Source organism: Muntiacus reevesi, chromosome 5, assembly GCF_963930625.1.
Source record: "Muntiacus reevesi chromosome 5, mMunRee1.1, whole genome shotgun sequence".
In the NCBI taxonomy this organism is placed as follows: Eukaryota; Metazoa; Chordata; class Mammalia; order Artiodactyla; family Cervidae; genus Muntiacus; species Muntiacus reevesi.
Genome location: NC_089253.1, coordinates 72,984,317 through 73,007,372, shown reverse-complemented (window position 1 = coordinate 73,007,372; position 23,056 = coordinate 72,984,317). Strand labels below are relative to the sequence as shown.

Sequence of the window (23,056 nt, the reverse complement as noted above, 5' to 3'; positions counted from 1 at the left end):
GTAAATATCTTCAGGAACTGAAGTAGTCAAACATACTCTCTTGTTTGAAGGTCCCTAAGATGGGTCTGTTGAATAATACATAAACAGTTGAGTGGTCATTAAATGAATCTGTGTTGGATTTGATTACACTGGATGATTCCTGGCTCCAGAAATTACACCCATATATCCTATATCGTATGCCATCTGGTTACTGTAAATCAGCTTATGTTGTAGCACGTAGCTTCAGAATTTAAGTAATAGACATAAGAAGTGTTCATTCCTGGCAAGGTTTTGTTGGCAGCTGTCATGTCCACTGTTTGGTCCTCTGACATGAATACAGCAGGGTAATGCTGCTAATGTTCGATTTCCATGCCTTCACCCAGGGAAGGTTGGGAAGTAGGGGTAGGGGCACCATTGTGGTGTATTACATCCCCTAATGTAAATCACAAAAATACACTGGCCTACTCCCCCAAAAGACACCTCTTAGCCAGAAGGATCCAATTCCATGATCTGTAAGGAGGCTTCCTTCTCCACCCACGGGGTCTCCCACCCTCTCTGCTCTGTGCCCTCCACATGACCTGGGGAACCAGCTACCTTCAGGTACCTGCTCACCCCAGACATGGGTTTCTGTCAGCCTGAGAATCTCCTCTCAGCTCTCACCTCTTCAGGAAACACAGCCCATTGTGGTTCCTTTGCAGTTTTTAAGTCTGTGTGTTTGAGGGCTCTGAGCAGAAACTTTATTTCTTCTCCAGATCTGAATGGCATAGATTTAACTCCTGTGCAAGATACTCCTGTGGCTTCAAGAAAGGAAGATACGTATGTTCATTTTAATGTGGACATTGAGCTCCAGAAGCATGTTGAAAAGTTAACCAAAGGTTTGTGATGCTAAAAGTAGACTTTGTTCAGAATTTGACTCTACCTTTTCTCCGACTTTGAATCAGTTGTGTACAGTGCTGTCATTTTAACTGAAACTAATGCTAGTGAGCATACTTCATGTTGATAAGCATTTCAGTTATTCTTCCTATAGGCTGTTCTCATTTTACATCTTGCTCTTACTTATAAATGCCATGAAGTATAGAGCATACCAGAAAGTATAGTGCATACCAGAAATGCAGGAAATATATTATCTAGAGATGATGCAGATGAATAATGAATTTTTTAAATGATGGTATCATATTTGGACTTTAATGTTTTCAAATGTGACTTTACTTTTGCATTTATTCAGACCTCAGACACAATCACAGGGACAAGGAGATAGGTCCATAGCTGAAGAAATGTGATCTGCTATCTTAAAAATCTGTGAGGTTTTTTAAATAATAAAATGCCTCTATTATTGCTGTGGAAGGGAGAAGAGAAGCTACTGTTTTGTGGACATGGCAGAGTCATGCACCTGGGGACAGAAGGTCACCGGTAACCTAACAGCTGTAACCTTTGTGTGTTGGCAGTAGGTGCTAAAGACGGCCGCCTAGGGAGTTCCCTGGTGATCCAGGGGTTAGGACTTACTTGGCACTTTCACTGCCGGGGCCTGGATTTCAATCCCTTGTCAGGGAACTAAGATCCCATAAGCCATGTGGTCCAGCAAATAAATAAGCAAGCCCATCTTCCCCTCGATCACATCCCTTTGCTTCCTAAGTGATAGCTTTTTCTTTCCTTCCTTCACATGCAGAGTGCTTCATTTGGACCCAGGCGCCAGAACTGCATACACATTTCTGAACATTGTGAAACTTCTAGTCAGTTGGTAGTTTTGTCTCCATGAAAGTGTTAGATGTCTATTGATTGTTTATAAAAGCAAAGCAAGACCCAGCATCCCTCTGGTTAAGGCCGTGTTAGTAAGGAGTTGGTTAAGAATGAGAGCTAGGCATCCTTCTGTCGCTTTCCTTGCCTTCTTTAGAAATTAATTGTTTTTGGCTGTGTGGATGAGGCAGCTTATTCTGTTTTTAGCATTTTTCTGTAGGGAGGTGGAGAGAGCTTATCTGTAGGACTTTGGGGAGAGAAAATTGTTTCATCACCAGTTCCTCATTGTGTGTGTGTGTCTTTTTTGGTGGGGGGTGGGTGGGAATAGGTCTGCTAGATTCTATGCCTTCATCTTGCAAAGTGCTATCTTTACAGAAGGACTTGTCATTCCAGGAAAAACAAAACATGGCTTTGGACGCTGAAAAATGTATTAGGAAGTAGTTAACATTTAAAAACTGAACCAGCGCATGATTTATGTTGTTCAAACTTAAAAACACCCCAGATACTGAGTTTTTTGAGTTTTTATTTTGGGTGGGGAGAAACTAAGTTTGGATTTTTTTGATGCTCTTTAATATGCCTTTTCTCCTTAATGAGTTTCTGTGAGTAATGTTCATACTTAACAAGTATCTTCTGTGTTCTTTTTTGTAGTATTTAGTGTTTTCTTAATATCTTATAATTCTATCTGTGGATAAACTTACATACATTCTTGAGTTTTGCTTAAAGTTTTGCTCTACTGTGTAGAGTTGGATAGTGTAGACACATGCCCCTTCTTTAGGTACAGAAGAGTTTGGGGGTGACACAGTCAGCTGTATCATCAGAGAGACATCAGTTTGACAAAGGTTACTTTGCTGTGACCGATTATGACAGTTGTTGCTTGTTCATTGGCCTCTGGTGGTCAGAGAAAATTTATTGAAACACTAGAATGGGCTGTCTGTGGCTAATGTGTTTTGCTTTAATTCCTTAGGTGCAGCTATTTTTTTTGAATTCAAACACTACAAGCCTAAAAAAAGGTTTACCAGCACCAAGTGTTTTGCTTTCATGGAGATGGACGAAATTAAACCTGGGCCAATTGTAATAGAATTGTAAGTGATGCACATACAGAATGAGTACTAATGAATGGTGGCTAGTATCTCGTCTTAGTATGTGATACCTTGGAATCGATCACTTATCAACAGTTTTTCTGTTGTGGTTACAGATACAAGAAACCCACTGACTTTAAAAGAAAGAAATTGCAGTTATTGACCAAGAAACCACTTTATCTTCATCTGCATCAAACTTTGCACAAGGAATGACCCTGACATGAGTATCCTGGAACTTCTGTGAATCTCACCACTCCATAGAACCCATCATTGCTCTCCGTAGCATAAGCACCCATCAACAGGCAGGAAGCAACCTGGACCCAGGCCGGCAGGCCAGCGCGAGTCCATTAGAAGCTGTAGCACAGAATTCAGAGTCCAGCACCACTGACATAACAGACTCTTTGGATACAGGCTTATTGTAGATCTTGAAATGTTTTCACTTTCCTATTAATTGTGCAATTAATAGTCTCTTTTCTAATTTACCACTACTCCTGCCCTACTTCCTGGAACAACACTGTTGTGGGTGGGATGTGCTCATCTTCAAATGTAATACAGCAATAAGAATGTGCTAGAGTTTACACACCTGTCCACTTCTGCTCCAATATGCTCTTTAGCTTTCCGAGTTAATGTCAAACTTTGGGTTGATGTGGGGAGAAGAGCATGAGACTGCTTTAGAGGAAATGGGACCAATTTTGCTGCCCAAGGTCAGTCTGGAAGTTTATAGGCTGCTTCTTAAAGAGATAGCCTCAGTTCATCCCGATCTCATGGTTTTCCTGCCTAGAAATCGTGTGCCTTGGCCAGTCTTCCACATGGGAGTGTTTGCAGGTTGTAGCTGGGATTTTTCCAGATGACCAGGTTCTTCTGAAAGTGAGCATATTTTTAGTCACGTTGATTAGCTTTTTTCCTACATCACATTGTTACTCTTTCTGATAGTGATTCTAGGGTTAATGAAACCATCTCAGAATAATTACAAATTTTTGGTGGGTTTATAGTGTCTTCTAAATCATGTAATCTAAAAATAATGAGTCAGATGCTAATGAGATACTGCAGGAATAACTGCTGTTTTTCTGACAACTGATTGTGAAACCTTAAAACCTGCATACCTCTTCTGTAGTGATGAGTATGCAAATCTGGAGATATTCTATTTTTTTTTTTATATAGGTAGATAGGATTGCCATTTATTTCCTATTTAGATATATTGACATTCATCCATATGGAAATATGCAGGTCATTAGCTTATTATAATTTGACTATTTACATTCTTTTGACTTAATAATGGGGCCTAAATAAAACTTTCATAGTACATACACGGTGGATATTTGATACACAGAACATGAAGATTTGGGGTGGGCGTTCTGTGGGTTAGATGTGGAGCCCACATATTTAAAATTCACTATTTTAAATGACCAACACTAGAATGAGCAAAATGCAGTGCCAGTACTTGGCCTATTTTTAAACTAGTATAACAAGCCTATTCATACCATTCAGTATGTTTGCTTTTTAAAATAAGTAACCATAATTCAGTTCCAGCTGTTACACTTCAGAAGACCTAGTCTCCACTTTCAGTTGTCTGTCGAGTCAGTTCTCTTTACTATCATAGATTTAAGAATTCTCAACAAAATTGTCTTGCCTCTCATCTTCATTAGATTAAATTCAAAATCATTTCACTGACAATTATTTTGAGGGGATGAAGAATTTGCCTTAATAAATTACTTTGTGTTCATGCAGCTCTTATATAGACTGTGTGTTGTCAGCCCACCCCCACCCCTACCCAGAGTGTAAGCTCCCCAGGGGGCAAGAACCACATTTTCTCCACGTCATGTACATTTTCTAAGGTGCTTGGCAGCACTCTGTACCCTGTGGAGTACTCAGTACCTTTTGTTTGATGTTGCTGACAAGACCTAAAAATAATCCCTTAAAAAAATCTACCATTAAAGTGTAGCAAAACCAATATATATTGTTCTCTTTTCTCACAGACCATAAAACATGAATATCAAGGTGTGATCCTTTATGTCACATCTGCTGTCATTCACAAAAGTATGGTTTAGATGAACTACAAATGCCTCTCATCAGTATTAACAAAAAGCTTAAATGGAACAGAGTGATTAGCTTAGCTTTGTAATTCAGATCTGAATAACAAAATGAATTGACACAGTAGACAGAATACATCCCACAAATTCTTCTCAATGAAAAAAATCAGTTATTGAACAATAACCACAACTATAGGAGACTTTCAGGCTGAAATATTGCTGCTCCATAAAAGATGATATTAGCAACTAAGCCAAGAAAACAGTTAGCTGGAGGTGACTTCTGAAATAGATGTCATTTTCAAGATTGGCCAAGTCTGATGGAGCTGAGGAACGATGCCCCCCACTCTCTAAACTGGCAGCTTGTCTGGGCCGTGCTGAAGAACTGGTACAAACAGAGGGTTCTGGGAGGCAGCAGTGTTGGCAGGTTCAGGGCCACTCAGGCCACACTTAGAATTTCTCTACAATTTACCGATTTTTCAATAATATGAAATACAAAATGAACACCAAAAAAGGCTTTAGAGGTAAAGAAAAAAAAAAGACTCCAGATTTGATTTTTAAAATAGATTTAATGTACCTTTGCTACTTTATTATCTTCCTAACTGGTATAATCTATATTTAAATATTAAATTCTGAAATTATTATTCACCATTATTTTGTGTCCTGAAGAGATCGATATACTCAAAAGCTGTATTTGTGACTTAATCTATTTTACATGGTTAAAAATAACTATGGAGTTTTCCTCTTAAAATTTCTATTTTTGATATTAAATAGGACATAGAGATGGAATTTCCTTTTCTGAAAAACTTCTTATATACTCATGAATTTTGGAAGACTTGTCTTTCTTTAAAGGCCTTTTCCCTTAGTATTAAGAAAAAATGTTTCACAGTGAAGAATTTACTTTTAAGGTATTCTTAGTAGATTACTCTTAATGGTGGCAAGTCATGGTCTAGATATCATTAGGTTCATCACATTATAGAACTCGAGAGAATGGGAGAGTATGATCTAGCTGTGAACAAGAATGTAAACCTTTTGTAATTTTGATTTAAAGAAATCTTATTCTTAAAATGTACTTAGTTACTAGAGTTTGAAGTGTCTGATAAGTTAGGACTTAGAAATATTGTTCAAAAGACATTGTATAGTAATGAATCTAGTAATTATGGTGCATTCCTAGATTCTCAGATTTATTTACTTTTAAATGTAAGTGCCAGGATTCAAATATTAATTTTGTAGTAGTGTCAGTCAATGAAAAGAACTGAGTTCAGCCCATGGTTGCTGACCTAGGGCATGTTACAAATCTTATGATCCTAAATCATTCTTTCTCATAGTAGTATATATGCTTTGGTCTTTTTTTGCCATATTCTTTGAAAGCCAGTGGCAAGGGATAGGAGAAATAATAGACTCTACATCTTTTAAAAGAAATTTTCTTACTTTATGGTCGCAACACATCATTTTCATTTTTCTGTTACGCACCCTTAACATAGTAACAGTAAAAGCAACAGAACATCAGGTTAAACAACTCTTGTTACATGTAAACTCACACTCAGAAAACCAGTCTTCAGTCAAAACCAATCAGAGTCACGAGAAAGCACATGAGTGCTGTCCAAATAGGCCCGCTGACTTCCCTGAAGTAGAACAGGCATCAGTTGTGATGCTTCCCGGTGACTCTGAGGTTGAATGCCTAAGCAATGGGTCACCATCTTCAGTTTTGGGAGCTTGAGTTTACGTGTTTCCAAAATGGTATAAATCTCAGGAGAAAACAATCCAATGAATCAACAGACACTTGGGAAACATTAATAACCAAATTTTTATGAACTATTACTACAAAGAACTTAAGCAAGAGGGGAGATAAAATTTTAGTGATCTTTAAGTAAACATTTTTAGCCTAACAGCCTTTGCGACCAGATATTTTTTAAAAATCAAGCTTATAAATACCATTGCTCTATATTCAACTGGTGTACACTAAAAATAGGATAATAAATGGAAATACATGTTCTTATAGCATTTCCACAGGAAATGTTCATACTTTTCACAACATTCTAAATCATTTCGCAGTAACATATGCTACATGAACTAAAACACAGGTATTTTTTTATTGCACATTTCAAAGTTGGAAGGAGGCTTCAGCTTACAAGGTGGTTTTTTATTTTAGGGGGGAAATGATTTTTTTTAATTGTTTGGCTCAAAAACGCACACTGCCAGGGCAGCTCAGATTTAAAAACAAACCTTTTAAAATCAGCTTTTGGATTCTGAAGCCAATGAAAACCTTAACTGTAACGAATAGTGCACAGTCCACCTTCTCTCAGACTGAATGTCCAAGGTCAGTTATGGGCTCTGTTTTAAAGCCGGTGAGCAGTCCTGGCTAGAGCCCTGAGGGGCAGGCGGGGGCTCATCTCTGGAGCCGGAGGATGGTAAGTCTCTTGCAGCAGAGGAAGGTGGATAATCCTGGGGCCCATGGGTGGGGGGTGGTAATCGGGGACCAGGAATAAAGTACTCTCTTGGGCTAAGAGAGTCTAAAGGTCTAAAAGGTGCATGTCCTGGAGGTAAAAATTCTCGAGGATCAAGAAGCGGGTCCCGTTTTCCTGGTGGTGGAACACCTGGTGCATATTCTCTTAAGCCTAGTGGTGGACGCAAACCAGGACCTGAAAAAATTAAGTCATGTAACTACGTATGAACACACCTAAATTTAGACAGTTCCCAGTAGGTTAATCCATTTCTCATACCCCTGGAAGTCAGGTGGTGGCTCCCGACTTTACAGATGAGGCAAACAGGCTCAGCAAGTTTAAGTTACATGCCTATGGCCAGCCAGTCACAAAGCAACAGAGGCTGGATTTCAACATGGCTCTACCTAGCTTGTGTTTTTTTTCAATTATACAATTCTGCTGTCTGTATCTCATAAGAGCTTGATTTGTACTCAGAAATACTATGCATCATACCAAGATGATAGATTATGAAATAAGGGTTTCACTGTAAGTAAATTTTGATAAAGGAAATCCCAGTTACTATGTCAATTAAAAATGCACACAGGCACTCAGCATGGACCTATACATGCCATCAAAATCAAGGTGTCTGCCCTGCCGGGAAAGGCCTGCCAGCTCCACCTAATTGAATTCAACAGCTTTCCACCTATTAGCTGTTACATCCTACCTTCTCTTCAACACTTCCTTCCTATTTATTCCCAAGGTGGGTAGTGATGGCTTCGTCTTTCCTTTTATACTCTGTGACCCATTGCTTATGCTTCTATTATGGTGATTACAAGTTTTATGTTGTATAATGTATGTATGTGTGTCCTATAGGATCCCTTAAGCTCGTGGAGTTAGGACAGTTAATTCTATCCACTACAGAGCCTAGTATGAAGCCAGAGATGTTCAAGCAACATAGGCAGAAGTAGTATTTCTGACGTTCTATGAACAGTCCCTTTTCCCTGTCTACAAGAGATTCCTCCTGTCCATCTCAGTATAGGGAGATGATCCAGCACCCGTTGTGTCCTAAGAAACTGGTGGAAAAGTTCAAACGTGTCAGCCAGCTTTACCCTTTCACTGCACAGCCCTGTGACAGCAACTGTTAACATTTTACCAAGGATTAGAATGAAAAGATGAGTACACTTTACAAGTCCATCACTCCCATTCAGTCGTCATACCAAAGGGTGGAGGAAGTGGCCGAGGTCCGAAAGGCCCGCAGAGTTGAGGAGGTGGTCCGTATCGGATGGGCGGCAGGAGCGGGCCTCCCACGGGGGAGCTCATGAGGGGTGCCCCTGGAAAGGGAGGGGGCCCTTTTGCAGCCATACTAACCTGCAAAGCAGAAGTAATGAAAGTTCTGAAACACCTGGATATAACAGATAAAAGCACCAACACCATAAGAGCTAAAACCCACTGAAACAGATGTCAGGCACTTGTCCAAAGAGCCAACTAGTGCAACAGAAGTCCACGGCTCCTATCCATCCCCCTGAGAGCTCAGCCGGGTTAAGAGAATGTTAGAGGAAGGAACACTTTCACCGTAATCATATTGCTTGTATGTCCAAACAGAGAGGAAGCAAGAGGACTGTCAAAGGATATTAACAGAGGCGATTCCCAACTGAAAAAACCACCATACCACACACACTATAACCTGTGTCTAGGGCAGCCCCTCCCTCCCTTCACCACAAGAGCTCCTTTTTCCATATTAAGAATGGAGAGAACAATAAGGAATGAAAAAACCCATTTTCACACACATATGATAAAAGCTACTATACAGAGTACCTTTAATTTCCTTTCATATGCTGTAAGATCTCATCTTGTTTTAAACATGAGGGAAAAGAGGCACAGAGAGTATTAGATAGAAGGCCACAGAGCACAGAAGAGGCTGAGTTAGAATTCACTACAGGGGGTCTGACTCCAAGCCTGCATTCCTCCTCTGCCTCCCCTCTGTCAAAGGAGGCTCCCCTCTCTTTCAAGTCTGCCACTCCAAAGGGGTCTTGGGTCTTCTCCAGGTTGCCCCGGGATAAAAAGAGCTCTCAAGCGATGTGTCCTCCTAGAGTCCTGCCCTGGAAGTCGAAGGATTTCCACACAGAGACAGTGCTATATATACACGAGTTCCGCAGGCACAGCTCTAACAGCCACCCTTGTTCCCCAGTAACGCCATCCTTTGCACTATAAAGCACTAACCTGTACTTCCCTATGGCAAACTGGGTTGGAAATTCTCAATAATGAAAATATGTATCTTGATTTCAACACAGTAAAGCACTCTGAGTTATAATCACAGGACTCAGCAGCTGTCACAGCTATGCAAGGTGCAAGAGAAGACCCTTATGTGAACATAATTTAAGGCTGTTGCTGGGAAATGGCGTAATGGGTAATTAAAGATTTCCACTATTCAGTATTTCACTTACAGCAATCAACCTCTGTTACCAATCTGTAATTTCAGATTACTCACAATACAGCACAGGGCTTGTCTAGTATACCACTGGAGATGTTCTTAAATAGCATACTTCCAAATGAGTACATAATAATGATGAATTTATGCAATATATGATGAACTGATTTGCCTTAGAGCTCTCATCATTGAAGCACACACCATATAGCGTTGGAGAGATGAATTTTTCACATTTTTTAAGGTTATTTACAACAGATGTTCTAAAGAGATCAATCACTTAACCAAAACAGGAAAAAGGAGTAAAAACCAACCAACTAGACTTCAGCAACCCAGAAACACTTCGAGGTCATAAGGTCAGTATCGCCATGCAATTTTAAGCAAAGCAGTTAGTGTCATGCTCCTTGGAACTTTTCTAGAAATACACCAAGTAGAAAAGGCAGTGTTGCTCTCAACCTCTAAGTACTTACTGATACTGGATGCTCAGCCAAAGAAGGAATGCTGGGAACTGAAGGGCCTTCAGGCTCTTGGGGAACAGTTTGCTTTTTCAAAAAATAAATGAGATGGTACAGATAGAACACATAAAAGGGAGATGGATGAGGCAAAGAGAGGATGTTGTAGAAAAAGTTAAATGTGTCTGGAAATACCTAACAACAATTCAAAATGACTGCAGATTTTACCTTGCCCTCATCCATCACCTTAGACGGCGAAGAGCTTCTGGAGCTGCTGTTCACCGTAGGAGCAGCGCCGGATTCTGGATCTGTGGGAAGCCAGAGAGCGGACTTAGGCTTGTTTTGACTTGTATATGCGCTCTGAAGGACTACAAAGGCCTCCGCCCACTTCCTTCACAATCTGAGACTCTGTGAACATACTCAGGTCCCTTACCAGAGGCAGAGGGTTTCCCAGATGCCTCAGAGGCCCATCGAGATCGAGGGAGAGGCCCATCCACTGATCCTTGAGAGAGAGGTAACAGAGCCCTTGCATGAATTTTTCAGAATAAACCAACTGTGGACAGGTCAGGGTTCAATTCTACGTAAAGCAAAATTTAAAACAGGTTTCCCAATACATGTGAGGAGAAATCACTTACACTTTATGCACAAACCTATAGAATCAAAATAAGAACTACGTTGGATTGAAAGACCTGCACATTAATAGCACCAGCACCAGTCAGGTACTTCAAGCTACCACCAAATGTTTATAGACTTTTCAGTCTATATGTAATCTGATTTCTATATCTTAACAAGTATAAACACATTTGTGATTAGAACTAGACTTAAATAGCATTTCATATTAAAGTAATGAAAAGTAGATGTACACTGCATTAACTATAAAGTTTTAAGGCTACTTTTATAATATTCAAGAGAGGATCGCAACAAAAATTTAAAGATAAAGGTTTACACTTCACAACAAAAATCTGAAAAGAAACAATAATCAATGATATTTATATATATACTGTTTATAAATATGTTTACATTTGTTTACATATATGTTCACATATAATAAATACAATAGTATCTTAATAGTAAGTAAATGCTTTTTGTTCTAAAGCAGATCTAAAGTAGACTATTTACTCACCAAGACAAATTAATCCCTCTCTATATTGGACAGACCCAAATTCTCAACTGTTGCTTACATTAGCAACAGAATTCTCAAAGAAGGAAAGAACTCTTGAAACAGTTTACCACAAAGTAACATGGCAAGGCTCACCAAATTCACTTCGAGGCATCTCTCTTCGATTAAGTGTAGCAGACAGAGGTCTTGCGGGTGGGTCTGCTGTCAGTGGTGGGGAGCATTCTCCACCGCTCACAGGAGATGGGCCAAAAGAGCCATTCTGGCTCAGGGGACCTGCAGACAACGGGCAAGAGTTGCACTTTAACCTTTCTTTCTTTAGTTAAGTTCTTGGGATTATTTCTAGGGCATCATAAATATTAGACACATATTACAGAAATTAAAAAGTAACTTAAACACATTTTTCACCAAAATATAGACTGCTGCCATTTAAAAGTACTCCCTACCTCTCCGTGGAGGGTTTTGTGTGTTGGGCCTTCCTGGCATTGGTTTTACAATCACAGGTTCTTCTTGCATCATTACCATCTTTTGGGTTAGTTCCAATAATCTTGAATATAAAGAAAAAATAGACTTAAATATGAAATAGAAAATTTCTTACTGGATATCATGGTACAGCCTTTAAAAACTCTTAAAACACACTGAAAATGTAAGTTTTAAAAAAACATACTTATGTCTCAAATTGGCAGCTTCTCTTTTCTCTTCAGCTATAGCTCTTTCTGCAGCACGTGCTTTGAGCTATTGGGAGGAAAAAAATCCAAAATAAGCTGTGATTGACCACATAAAATAAAGAAAAGGGAAAAAAAAAAAATCTCACCCAGTTATCGTGAGCTTTCTTCTCATGAGTAGCAATCTGAAAAAGACAACCCATCAAGAAATATGTTCAAGGATTCCCTACAATAGCTACTGTAATCGTCTGTATCAGACAGCAAAGAATTCTGCCCTGCAGGGCAGTATGATTTACCTGGTTTTTAAATGAGCGCTCTGTTTTCTGTAGTTCCTCCTCCATTTCTTCAATTCTCCGCCTAAGGGTTAAACTTTCTTTTATTATTTAAAGTACAACTGAATAAAATTTTACACAATCTTACCATGTTCCCTTTAACAACTGTTCCCTTTCAGACTTCACTCATACATACAAAAACACATTTTGCATGGTTATAGGAGCACACTGTGATCAAAACTAATACTACATAATTTCCTTTATTATTTAAGAGCTGGAGATTCTGAATTGATACACTTGTAATTTCCTTAATTGCTCTTCATATGTTCTCAAACAATCCTGCTATAAATCTTTTTTCAGAAAGCTGTTTCTTCTTTTAACTATATCCACAGAAAATCTTCCAGAGCTATGACTACTATCATTTTAATGATTTTCAGATACATCATACAGCAAACTGCCTTCCAAAAAAGAATTTCTCCAATATACAAAACCACTCAGAACTGCTGGCGTGAACCAAGCTCCCTCAGTCTTGCTAGTATTGGGTGTAAGGGAAATTTCTGTTAACTTAACATTTTTTCCTTTGTTAACTTAAAATTTATGTTTTCTCATGTTAATTAAATGTTTTGATCATTTATTTCTGCTTTGGTGCTATTTTTGTTCTACACAGTGTAAAAACAGTTTTGTTCTGAAAAAAAGCCTACAGTAGTTTCATCAGCTACCGACACCCTTCTCAGAATCTGAACTCACTTGTAAGTTTTCACTTCCTCTGCCGCCAAAACCGCCTTTTCATCTGCAGCTGACAGCCGCTGCTCTCTTTCTTGCCGCTCATACTCTTCTTGACTCAATTTCCTAAGATAACATCAGTTGTCAAATGAAAGTGCTTCTCTTTTTTCCCATCATTCTGTCTAAATGTCCCTAGGTTACTTCCCATCCTTTCCAAACATATTCATACAAAGTCACAGGAAGGAATTCACACCTGCCACTTAGGGATAAAATCAAACTCTGCCAGTTGGCAACCCTTGCATTTTTTAACTTTTCACAATTGTCTACTCAGTAATAAATGAAACCAATAAATGGAAAAAAAATGCTGCACCCCATGGGCAAGTTTCTTGTGTTTGAGACAATGAGAGCTCCTTTTACTTCAATATGGAGAGCCAGGGCTGATCAACCTAATACAATCAAGCTTATTAGGATAGAGCAGGGGATAATTACGGCTCTTATTTCTACCATGGAAAGACCTGTAATTACTTCTCTTGTTTCAATCTTGGAAGGACTATTTCTCAATCCAGACTGGCACCATGATAATTGGTCCTCAAAAGCCTTTTAGAAAGTTTTCCAATTGTGCAATTAACCATAGAACACTTCCACACTTCAGAGGTGGAACTTCTACTGCCTATGTCAATGGAACTGTGGTTAGAGGAGAGAAAAATCTTAGAATTGGCAGTGTCTACTGGATAAAAAAAGAATCTAAACTGTCCCATAATCAGAGTACCACCTACTAGAAACTGGTTTTAACTTTCAAGTTCAAGATATTAATATAACAAATTGTAATGGTATCAACATGTGATAATGGTTTTAAAATGCTATTTATTTTTTTTACCTTTCTATTTCTTTGACTATAGTTCTGATTCAAAAGAAACTTGAAACTTAGTTTCTATGAATAGGAAGCATAATCAGAAAAACCACAGTAAAAACAGTAATCACAGAGAAAAAGAGTTATATATTCTTTTGTAACTGTCCATTCAATACTTCAGCAAGTGTCTTATGAATGGCTAAAATATACTGGTTACCTAGTAAGACGCTAAAGATACAAAATGCGTAAAGTACTCTCCCTGTACTAACAGAGTGCACAGTTGAATGCAGTTTAACAATGCACTTAACCACAGAACAATCCCCTAACTCTGGTACAGGAAGAGAAGTGAGAAAACTGGGTCTTGAAGAAAGATCAGAAACAATTTTCCTTCCAGGAATGAATTAGTGTGAGAACATTAAAAACATTAGACAAATAGAAAATTAGGCAAAATATATAGAACATTAGACAAAAATATAAAGAACGTGCTGGAAGGCATCAAGCTAATACATGAGGTCACAATCCAATAAAAAAAGGAATTTCAGAATTACAAGTAAGCCTGCCTATAGCCACTTTTCCCCTAGGCTTGACCTATGCACTGAAGACAGTGAAGAGATACAAGGAGGCTGAACAGAGTTCAACAGATTCCCGGGTGCACGGAAAACAAAGCAGAGCTAAGGGGTCCCAATGAGGGGGTCCTAGTAAACGTCTTGGGCTATGTCGAGACTAGAAAGAATTGTGTCCTTGGAGTACCAAACAATGCAGTGTCTGTCCTTTGAATGAACTAAGTCATCTCTGAATGATCTTTATTGCTGACTAAAGTAACGGCCACCTGCTAGAAACAAACTGTTTTTTTTTCTTTAGGAAAATATCATCATCCTAGGCCTCCAATTCCCCCTACAGTGCTCTCCACTCAATCAAAAATGCCCAGGCACCCCATAAGACACTGTGATTAAAACCTGAAAGACAACGGAAATGACTCATTGAGGATCCACATAATGGATTTATTACACAGGCTTTAAAATAACTGTGCCTTACATATTCACGGAAGTAAAGATTACGAATTTCAGCAAAGGATCAGAAATATAAAACTAAAACACAGTAACTGAAATTAAGAACTCAACGAATGATTTTAGTAGCAGATTTGATAACTGAGGTGAGATGCTAGCACACTAAAAGATATGTCAGAAAAAAACATCCAGAATGAAGCAAATACAGGTGACAATGTAGGAGACACAGGGGGAAGTAATTTTTAAAGATTTAAATGGAATCTCAGAGAATGAGACAAAATTAATATGTGGATTAAAACCCCCAAAATTCAGGAGGTGTCAATGACCTCAAACAGCATAAATGCAAAACAGATTGGGGAGAGGGGGTGGAAGGAGAAGAGAAATAAAAACCAAAAACACCCATACCTAGGCAGCTCCTAATAAAACCGCTGAAAAACCAAAATAACTTTTAAAGACCACAAAGGAAAGGGTGAGACATTTGAACAGGGAAAATAAGAGTGATACTGGATTCCTTGAAGAAACTTTAAAAGCTGGAAAAAATTGGTTATCTTTAAAGTGCTGGAATTAAGTAACTTCAAAAATCCCAGTGCCAGCAGAAGATCCTGAGAAAAAGGACTCTAAATAAAGATGTATTCACACAAAGATAAATTGGCCAAATCTGTCATTAAAGGATGTTCTTCAAGTAGAATGAAAGTGATCCCAAATGAGAGACACCAAAGGTGCAAGGGAGAAGGAAGAACTACAGGCAGACCTCAGAGATACTACAGGTTCAGTTCCTGACCACCACAATAAAGAAAGAAAGAAAGAGACTTTTGGAACATTTTTAGTCTCCCAGTGCATATAAAAGTTCTGTTTACACTCTACTCTAAGTAGTCTATGATAAAGTGTGCAACAGCATCATGTCTGAATACCACATACAAGCCTTAACTACCGAACACTTTACTGCTAAAATATGTAACCATCATCTGAGCCTTTATGATCATATTGTAATAGTAACATTAAAGATCACTGATCACAGATCACCACAGCAAATACAGTAATAATGAAAAAAGTCTGAAATACTGTGAGAATTACCAAAATGTGTCATAGAGACATGAAGTAAGCAAATGCTGTTGAAAAAAATGGTACTGACAGACTTGCTTGACTCAGGGTTGCCACAATCCTTCAATTTCTAAGAAATGTAGTATCTGCAAAGCACGATAAAGCAAAAGACAATAAAAGGAGGTATGCCTGTAAATTAAGTGACTGCTGGCAGGAAAGCACTATGGTGGACAATAGAAACAACTTATGGAGTCCAAATATACAAAGAATTAAAATGCAGGAGCATCTAAGTCAGGATGTCTATTAATTTAATAAATCTAGGATACATGCTGTCATCTTTAGAGTAATTACATGAATACAATTAAAGCAACCAATAACTACCTAACTCACACAGGGGAAAAGCAGAATTCTGAAAAATATTCAAACAACCTAAAAGACAGAAAGAAGGAAGAGAAAAAAGAACACAGAACAGGCCACCAAATACAAAGAAAACATCAATATGCAGACTTAAACCTTAAGAGGTTTAAATACATTATATTAGGAATGACATATAACAAGGAAAAAGAAGGAATTACATTATAAGGAAAAAATAAGTACTCTTGAGTACTCACCTACTTATGTCATAACTTACTCTAGAAAAGATTTTAAGGCACATAACCATTTGAATAGGCAGGAGACTGCCAGGTGGAAATAAAGTAAAAGGATATTTTTACTGCAGAAAAGGCCGTATGTATAACAGAGAAGCTCAGAGTGGCATGAAGGAACTGTGGTCAGGCTGCAGGAAAGGCAGCATCAGGAGTCACGGGAAATCCACCTGGAGAGGCAGCTCAGGACAGCAAAGGGGCAGTGCCCTGTGTGCCTGCTGAAGGGTTTGAAACTGATCCTGAAGGAATGGAGCCTCCTTGACAGATTTTAGGCACATGACAATATAAAAGGACTCGTATTTTGGGAAGTTTGTTCCAGCAGCTGTAGACTTTGGAAGAGGCATAAGAGAAACTGGAGACAGGTGAGTGGTTAAGGTAAGGGGTGTCAGAAGAGATGATTCGAGTCTGAGCACACACGATGGCTTTGGGGATGGAGCGCAATGTGTACCCTGGCACGGTGACTGAGTGGATGCTAGAGAGTGCCCGATCATACTGACTTTACGTATCATAAAGAAAGGCAATTGCCATTCAGGTAATTCAAATGACTACTAGTGACTACTAGTGGCAGAGAAGTGCTTTAAAAAAATAATAATAATAAATAATGAAATGAGAAATATTTGTCTAAAGCAAACCAAGTACTTAGAGCTGGCCTGAATAAAACTCAGAAAATCTAAACTGATTTCTTGGTGAGCAAAGAATTAAGAGAAGTCAGTGGTATGGTTTCAATGTTTAATGGCATCTAACAATAGTAACCAAAGCATTTGGAAAAGATTAAATTTCCTTAGCAAAAGCAGCTTTCTCACAGACTGCTATCAACACCAAAGAGTGAACTACAGGAACAAACACAATTAGCAACTGCCACCAATAAACTGCTTTTATAGAGAGTTCAGATATTTTTGTGAAGAAAATTTAAAATGAACTACAAAAGTGTATCTTTCAAAAGATATCTAACTCCTAATTTGAGATATGTTTCAAAAGATTAATACCTAAATATAAACACCAAACAGGTATTTCTAAATCCAAAACTCCCAATAACCTTGCCATATTTACGTATTATATATATGTATACTCTGAATATTTGACCGTATTAAGTCCAAAAATTTACAATACTGTCAATAACTAAATACTCTTTTTAAAGTATACTGATTCTACTAAAAATCATGTCTCGTAAATTACTCAGGATTTTTAAAGGCCATATTAAGAACTAGAAGAACAAATGTGAGAACATTAAGAAGGATGTAAGTGACAACAAAAAAGAAAAGTGAAACAAGTGGTAGAGCTGCAGAAAGGGTACAGACCATAAAAAAAGCACTTTCAGAACGGCAACTGTTAGCACCAATAACTACCACCCTTCAGGTAAATTACAGGCAATCACTGCTGACAATTAGTCAAAATGGGAAAAAAGATTCAAGTTATGGGAAACAGGGAAGAAAAGGAAGAAAGCCAAATTTATACTAATTATAGATAGAAAACACAATGAACAATCTTTAAAAAGGACAAGATTGTATACAGTAGTGCATGCATTCATTTAGATGACAACATTGTTAGCAATGAAGCACAATAATCTTACTTCTGTAGAGCCATCTCTTTCTGCTGATAGAGTTCATTTAGAATCTCTACTTTCTGCCTTAGTGTTCTGCATTCATCTTCCAGCACAGTTTTGGCAGACTGAAGTGAGCTGCGATCCTCTTCTAATTTCTTTATTTGGTCTACAGGGGATAAAACATTTTAATTTTGTGTGTGTGCACAAGAACTGGAGAACTCGCTGGGGGGGGGGAGGCAGTATTAAAGGGGGTGAAAAAGATGGAAAGATGATTTCTTTCTCAAACAGAAATTTCTTTTTAAGAAGCAACTTACCTTCCAGGTTACATTTAGTGGACATGGAGGCTCTGAGTTTACACTGTAAAAGTTTTAGATCCTCTTCAACTACCGATATTGCAGTCTGTGTCTAAAAATTGCAGAAGAGAAAAATATTCTTAAAGTAAGAATTCTTGATAGTAAATAGTCTTATATTTACTATTCTTAATAATAAATACTCTAATTCTAAATATTCTTAATAGTAAGAATATTACTATCACAGGCACTTAGAGTGGTGCTGGTTTAGTGGCTTAGTCATGTCTGACTCTTGCAACCTCATGGACTGTAACCCGCCAGGTTCCTCTGTCCATGGGATTTCTGAGGCAAGAATACTGGAGTGGGTTGCCATTTCTTTCTCCAGGGGATTACAGTACTCTATAAAAAGGATTATACCCGAGAAACGTCCATCATCTGCTTAATCTGATTTTTCACCTTCTCACTCCGGTCACCTAATAAAAAAAAAACCAACAAAAGGGATTTCATTGCTCTTTCCTTCCTTACTGTTTAACTATATGTCCTTGATTTCCCCCAGACAATTATCATGTTCAAACATTCAAAGAAAAAACAAACTAACCAAAAGAACTGATTAGCCTATTTAACTTCCAAGAGATTTGCAAAGTTAGATTGAAAAAATTAATGAATTCCCAGTCTGTACAGTAAAAACATCCATGTAGTTCTTAAGCAAGAAGAGATATGTGAAATAAAGCTTTTCTTCTCTCTTGGACCTACCTGCCTCCAAATATCTTATTTAGAAAGATGCACTCCTCTTCTCTCCCCCTGAAGCCGCTACCAGGTGTAGTTTTTTTTTTTTTTTTCAGGTGTAGTTTAAAACACTCCCAATATGGGCAACATTCAACCTGGGATGTATTGTCTAGAAATACCTCCCTCATCAGTAAACACTGCTGCCCTTTAGCTTCCACTCTCGTTGCTTAGTTTACAGCTCCTTCCAGCTCAGTACTTTTAAAACTGGTCACGGCCCTAAAACCACAGAGCTACGGATACAGTACACATGCAGCTGAGAAACAAGTTTCTCCTCCTGAAGAGTGTTCAGGATGCAGAGAAGTGAGACAGGACTGACGCTGCTCTGGCCCCAGTGCACACACCCAGCTCTCAGGGGGATGGAAAAGCCACGTCAGTGTTTACTGCAGGCCTGGCTGTACTACAACCCAGCATCCCACCTTGGCCCAGCGCACAAAGACCTGGAGTCCCTCAGTGTCCACAGGAGACTGGCTCCAGCCCTTCTTCCCACACCTTCCCCCACAGGAAACCAAAACCTATGGATGCTCAAGTACTTTACATAAAACAGCACAACATTGGAACATAACCTACAAAGACCCTCCCACATATTTCACCTCTAGGTTACTTATAATACCTTATACAATGTAAATGCTAAGTAAACAGGTGCTGGCATGAAGCAAATTGAAATTTTGCTTTTTGGAATTTTATGGAATTTTTCTCCTCCCAATATTTTCAAAATGCAGTTGGCTAAATCTGCAGATGCAAACCCACAGATTTGGAGGGCTGACTGTACAAATTCAGTGACAGGCATCTACAGCTGTAACCCTTAATAGGAAATTCAGTCTGCTGAAAAAAGCATCTGTGTACTTAAAGACAAGAAGGCAGAAAGAGGTCCAACTGCCCAGAAACCAATCGTACCTCCCACTTCTCCATTTGCTAATTCATCTGGTTCATTTCCTCCTTTATTTTGATCCTCAGATTCAGATTCACAATCTAACCGATTCAACTGTGTAATGCAATTAGTCAAAGCCTAGAAAACAAGCAAAAGGATATTTATTAGAAATAGCCTCTCAATTTCAACTGCACAGATTTTATGAGAATTAAGCATGTACTCAGGAAAATGAACTCACATTAATATTGTCATCTTTGTGAGTGAGAGCCACTTCTAGATCTTTCTGAGACTTCTCATACGACCTGATTTGCTCACTGAGCTCAGCATGTGATTTACTCCAGTCTTTGATTTCTTGCTGCAACTGAAAAGTTAAAATACATGAATTTCCAAACATTACGGCTTCTGCAGAGGAGGCAGCAGGACCACATGAACGAGACAGGGAAGCAGGGAGCTGGCTCCTCTCTGGCTTGTCACCATGGGCTACGGCTTTGGGAAAGGGAGAGGAGAGAGTGGCTCCAACACTCAGAACTGCACTGAACACCTAAGAGCTGTCACGACACTGGTCTAGTGTACTGCATCCTCCAGAAAACTGTCGCAAGTTCAAATAACTCACTTCCAGTAGGAACCGAAGGGCACATATCTCACTGCCTACCAAGTCAAGACTCCATATCATGTAACCTTCTCTTGGTCAGAGAGGCAGTACAAAGAAGGGTAATAAACACCTAATTCTTTGGTCTAAGAAGCAAATCCATCGCCCCCTTGTGGCTACTCAAGTTAGTAACTGCTTGGTGCAGGATGAGACAAAGACTAAACATTCTGATAGCTACAGGGAATTGTATAAAAGAGAAAACCCAGAACAGATGGAGAATGTATACATGCACTCAATCTGGGAAGCACAGTTTATACTTTGCATACCTAAAAACAGAACTCTGCATACATACTTCATTTTCTTAAAAACATATCCAAAAAGTGATAATACTTGGTTTTCTAGTTTAATCTATGATGCTAACTTTCCTTACCTGCTCTTTCTTCTTCTTAAGTCTAGCATTTTCTTCTTGAACCCGATGGCATTCAGACTTCACTTTCTCTTCACTAAGTTTAGCTTCATTAAGGGCAATTTGAACCTAATGCAAAATACTGCTATTAGTGCAGTAGTTCTAATGAAAAACACACAAAAAAGTAACACTTTCCCAATTAATTCATATGGTTTTGGTTTTTTGCATTTCCTAGCACACATCAATGTTTGCTCCTCAAAATATTAAGATAACATATTATTATCTTGCAGGAATTGTAGAGCTTTACCTCTGAAAATTCTGAGGCATTCACTGAGATAACATCCTTTAACTTCTCTATAGATTTCTTATTTTCTGATATCTGCAATGGGGAAAAAAAGGGCACAAAAATGTTTTAGGATTGCAGTAGAAATATTGGGATATATGATAAAAGGAAGAAACAGTAACAAAACACATCCCAGTGCTATCCCCGAGGTACTGAATAAAAACAGAGGATCTAATTTTGGCTGACGAGAAAAGTCAAGAATGTAGAAACATAAGGAAAGAAAATACTGAAGACACAAACATTTCATACCATTCAAAACTTTCCTAGTTATGACATAATGTGCTACATGATGAGACTAAAAAAGTCAAAGTAAAGAAAATGAAAAAAAAAATCAATTAAATCAGTTCAAATCAATGAATTTTCCTAGTGGTCAAGAAAAAAATCCCAAAGTCACTTAAAACTTCTCTTGCTAAACTAAAAATGACTGCACTTAAGGGAGAAGAGCCAAATCTCACAAACAGAATTCCAAAATTTACAAAGATACTCTGCCTTGTCAAGGAGATGGAACCTAACTCTTCACACTTTAACTGTGGGTTGCGCACAGTAACTTTCTTCCAAACAGTATACTATGCAAAGGATGGAGAAAGGGTTAATTTCATGGCAGAGAAACCTGTCAAATACTACCTCAGTCAGGTGATCAAGCTTAACTGGGTATGCAATATACAGGAACATTCTCTACTACTTTTGCATCTTATATGTAATTTGAAAACTGTTCAAGCATTTAATTTTTAGAAACAAAACATGCAAAAATAAATCAAAACAAAGTACAAAGACCGTACAAAGACCATACAAATGGGCAACTATTTCTTCGTTGCTCTACATGTTTCAAAGGGCAGGGCCAAGCAATGTGAAAATTACCCAGAGCAGAGGACAAAAAATGTTTTCTAGGCCCATAAAAATAGTAACTTGGGGTATTAGTATTTAAAATCCCACAAAAATGCACAGTAGGTTCCACTTCTCTGACTTTCAATATGACTCTAGTTACAGCACAGGAAAATGCAGAGTTCACCTCACCCAACCTACAAAATAGTTCAAAAGTCAAATTATAGTAACATTTAACAGCAAAACTCTTACCAAGTCCTGATTCTTGGCATTCTGTTCTCTCTCAGACTCTAACATAGCGCGTAAACTTTTAGCTGTGTCTCCCAGAATTTCATTCGTTTCTTCAAGGTTCTTGATTTTATCCTACAAAAATATGGATTAAAAACAACCATTCATTATTTTTCTTTTGTTTTTAGAATGTAATCTCAAAATGAAGAAATTTTTACCTTAAACTTAATTGCTTCATCAGAAAGAATCATGTTTTGTTTCTTGGTTTCTTGAACATGTTTCTTTGATTCCTTGATCTATATAAAATAAAGCATTCAAACTTCAGAAACATAAATTATAGTACTATCAAAACTTACCTCCAAATAGGAGATTCCTGAGAGAAGAAAGCAATAAGACATGGATGATGACTGCTTCATATTTGAAGAGTTTGTAGGAGATAATGAATCTTAAAACTATGATTTAAAAACACTGTAATAACTGAACTATAAGACAGGAGGAAATAAGACAGAACCACAGAGGGGGAGAGGAAATGAAAGAATAATACCTTCTGCTCATAACTTGACAATTTTTGTACAAGTTCTGCGTTTTCTTTCATGATATTCTTCAACTTCTCAGAAATTTGCTGTTCAGTGACTAAAAAGGGTGGGAAAGCCATAAAATTATCATGATCACTAAAAACTAAATTACCCAATGTATTAGCAGCAGACATGTTATCCAGCACTGTGAGGTAAATGAACTTAGCA

General features: G+C 38.2%; 2 protein-coding genes across 7 annotated transcripts in view; one reads left to right on the top strand and one right to left on the bottom strand.

Annotated features, from left to right (window-relative positions):
- AIDA (axin interactor, dorsalization associated) overlaps positions 1-4,741 on the top strand; it is a 49,599-nt gene extending 44,858 nt beyond the window's left edge. Inside the window, exons 8-10 of the mRNA XM_065938385.1 lie at positions 732-854; positions 2,678-2,795; positions 2,909-4,741. Of these exons, the coding sequence (XP_065794457.1) occupies positions 732-854; positions 2,678-2,795; positions 2,909-3,005 (338 nt within the window). The 3' untranslated portion in view covers positions 3,006-4,741. The remainder of the gene's footprint in view (positions 1-731; positions 855-2,677; positions 2,796-2,908) is intronic.
- A 1,488-nt stretch (positions 4,742-6,229) lies between these two features.
- The window catches only part of MIA3 (MIA SH3 domain ER export factor 3), a 56,000-nt gene continuing 39,173 nt past the window's right edge, over positions 6,230-23,056 (bottom strand). For 2 of the 6 annotated variants that reach the window (XM_065938371.1, XM_065938375.1), the window contains 21 exons: positions 22,858-22,946; positions 22,532-22,609; positions 22,338-22,448; positions 21,228-21,299; positions 20,945-21,049; positions 20,164-20,286; positions 19,952-20,063; positions 18,689-18,744; positions 18,296-18,386; positions 18,009-18,147; positions 12,921-13,022; positions 12,198-12,258; positions 12,051-12,086; positions 11,904-11,971; positions 11,683-11,783; positions 11,375-11,512; positions 10,553-10,621; positions 10,348-10,427; positions 10,138-10,209; positions 8,460-8,610; positions 6,230-7,461 (listed from right to left, as the gene is read on the bottom strand). In XM_065938371.1, coding sequence (XP_065794443.1) covers positions 7,145-7,461; positions 8,460-8,610; positions 10,138-10,209; positions 10,348-10,427; positions 10,553-10,621; positions 11,375-11,512; positions 11,683-11,783; positions 11,904-11,971; positions 12,051-12,086; positions 12,198-12,258; positions 12,921-13,022; positions 18,009-18,147; positions 18,296-18,386; positions 18,689-18,744; positions 19,952-20,063; positions 20,164-20,286; positions 20,945-21,049; positions 21,228-21,299; positions 22,338-22,448; positions 22,532-22,609; positions 22,858-22,946 — 2,171 coding nt within the window. In that variant the 3' untranslated portion in view covers positions 6,230-7,144. The remainder of the gene's footprint in view (positions 7,462-8,459; positions 8,611-10,137; positions 10,210-10,347; positions 10,428-10,552; positions 10,622-11,374; positions 11,513-11,682; positions 11,784-11,903; positions 11,972-12,050; positions 12,087-12,197; positions 12,259-12,920; positions 13,023-18,008; positions 18,148-18,295; positions 18,387-18,688; positions 18,745-19,951; positions 20,064-20,163; positions 20,287-20,944; positions 21,050-21,227; positions 21,300-22,337; positions 22,449-22,531; positions 22,610-22,857; positions 22,947-23,056) is intronic. The other 4 variants (XM_065938373.1, XM_065938376.1, XM_065938372.1 and 1 more) reach the window with 3 other exon arrangements.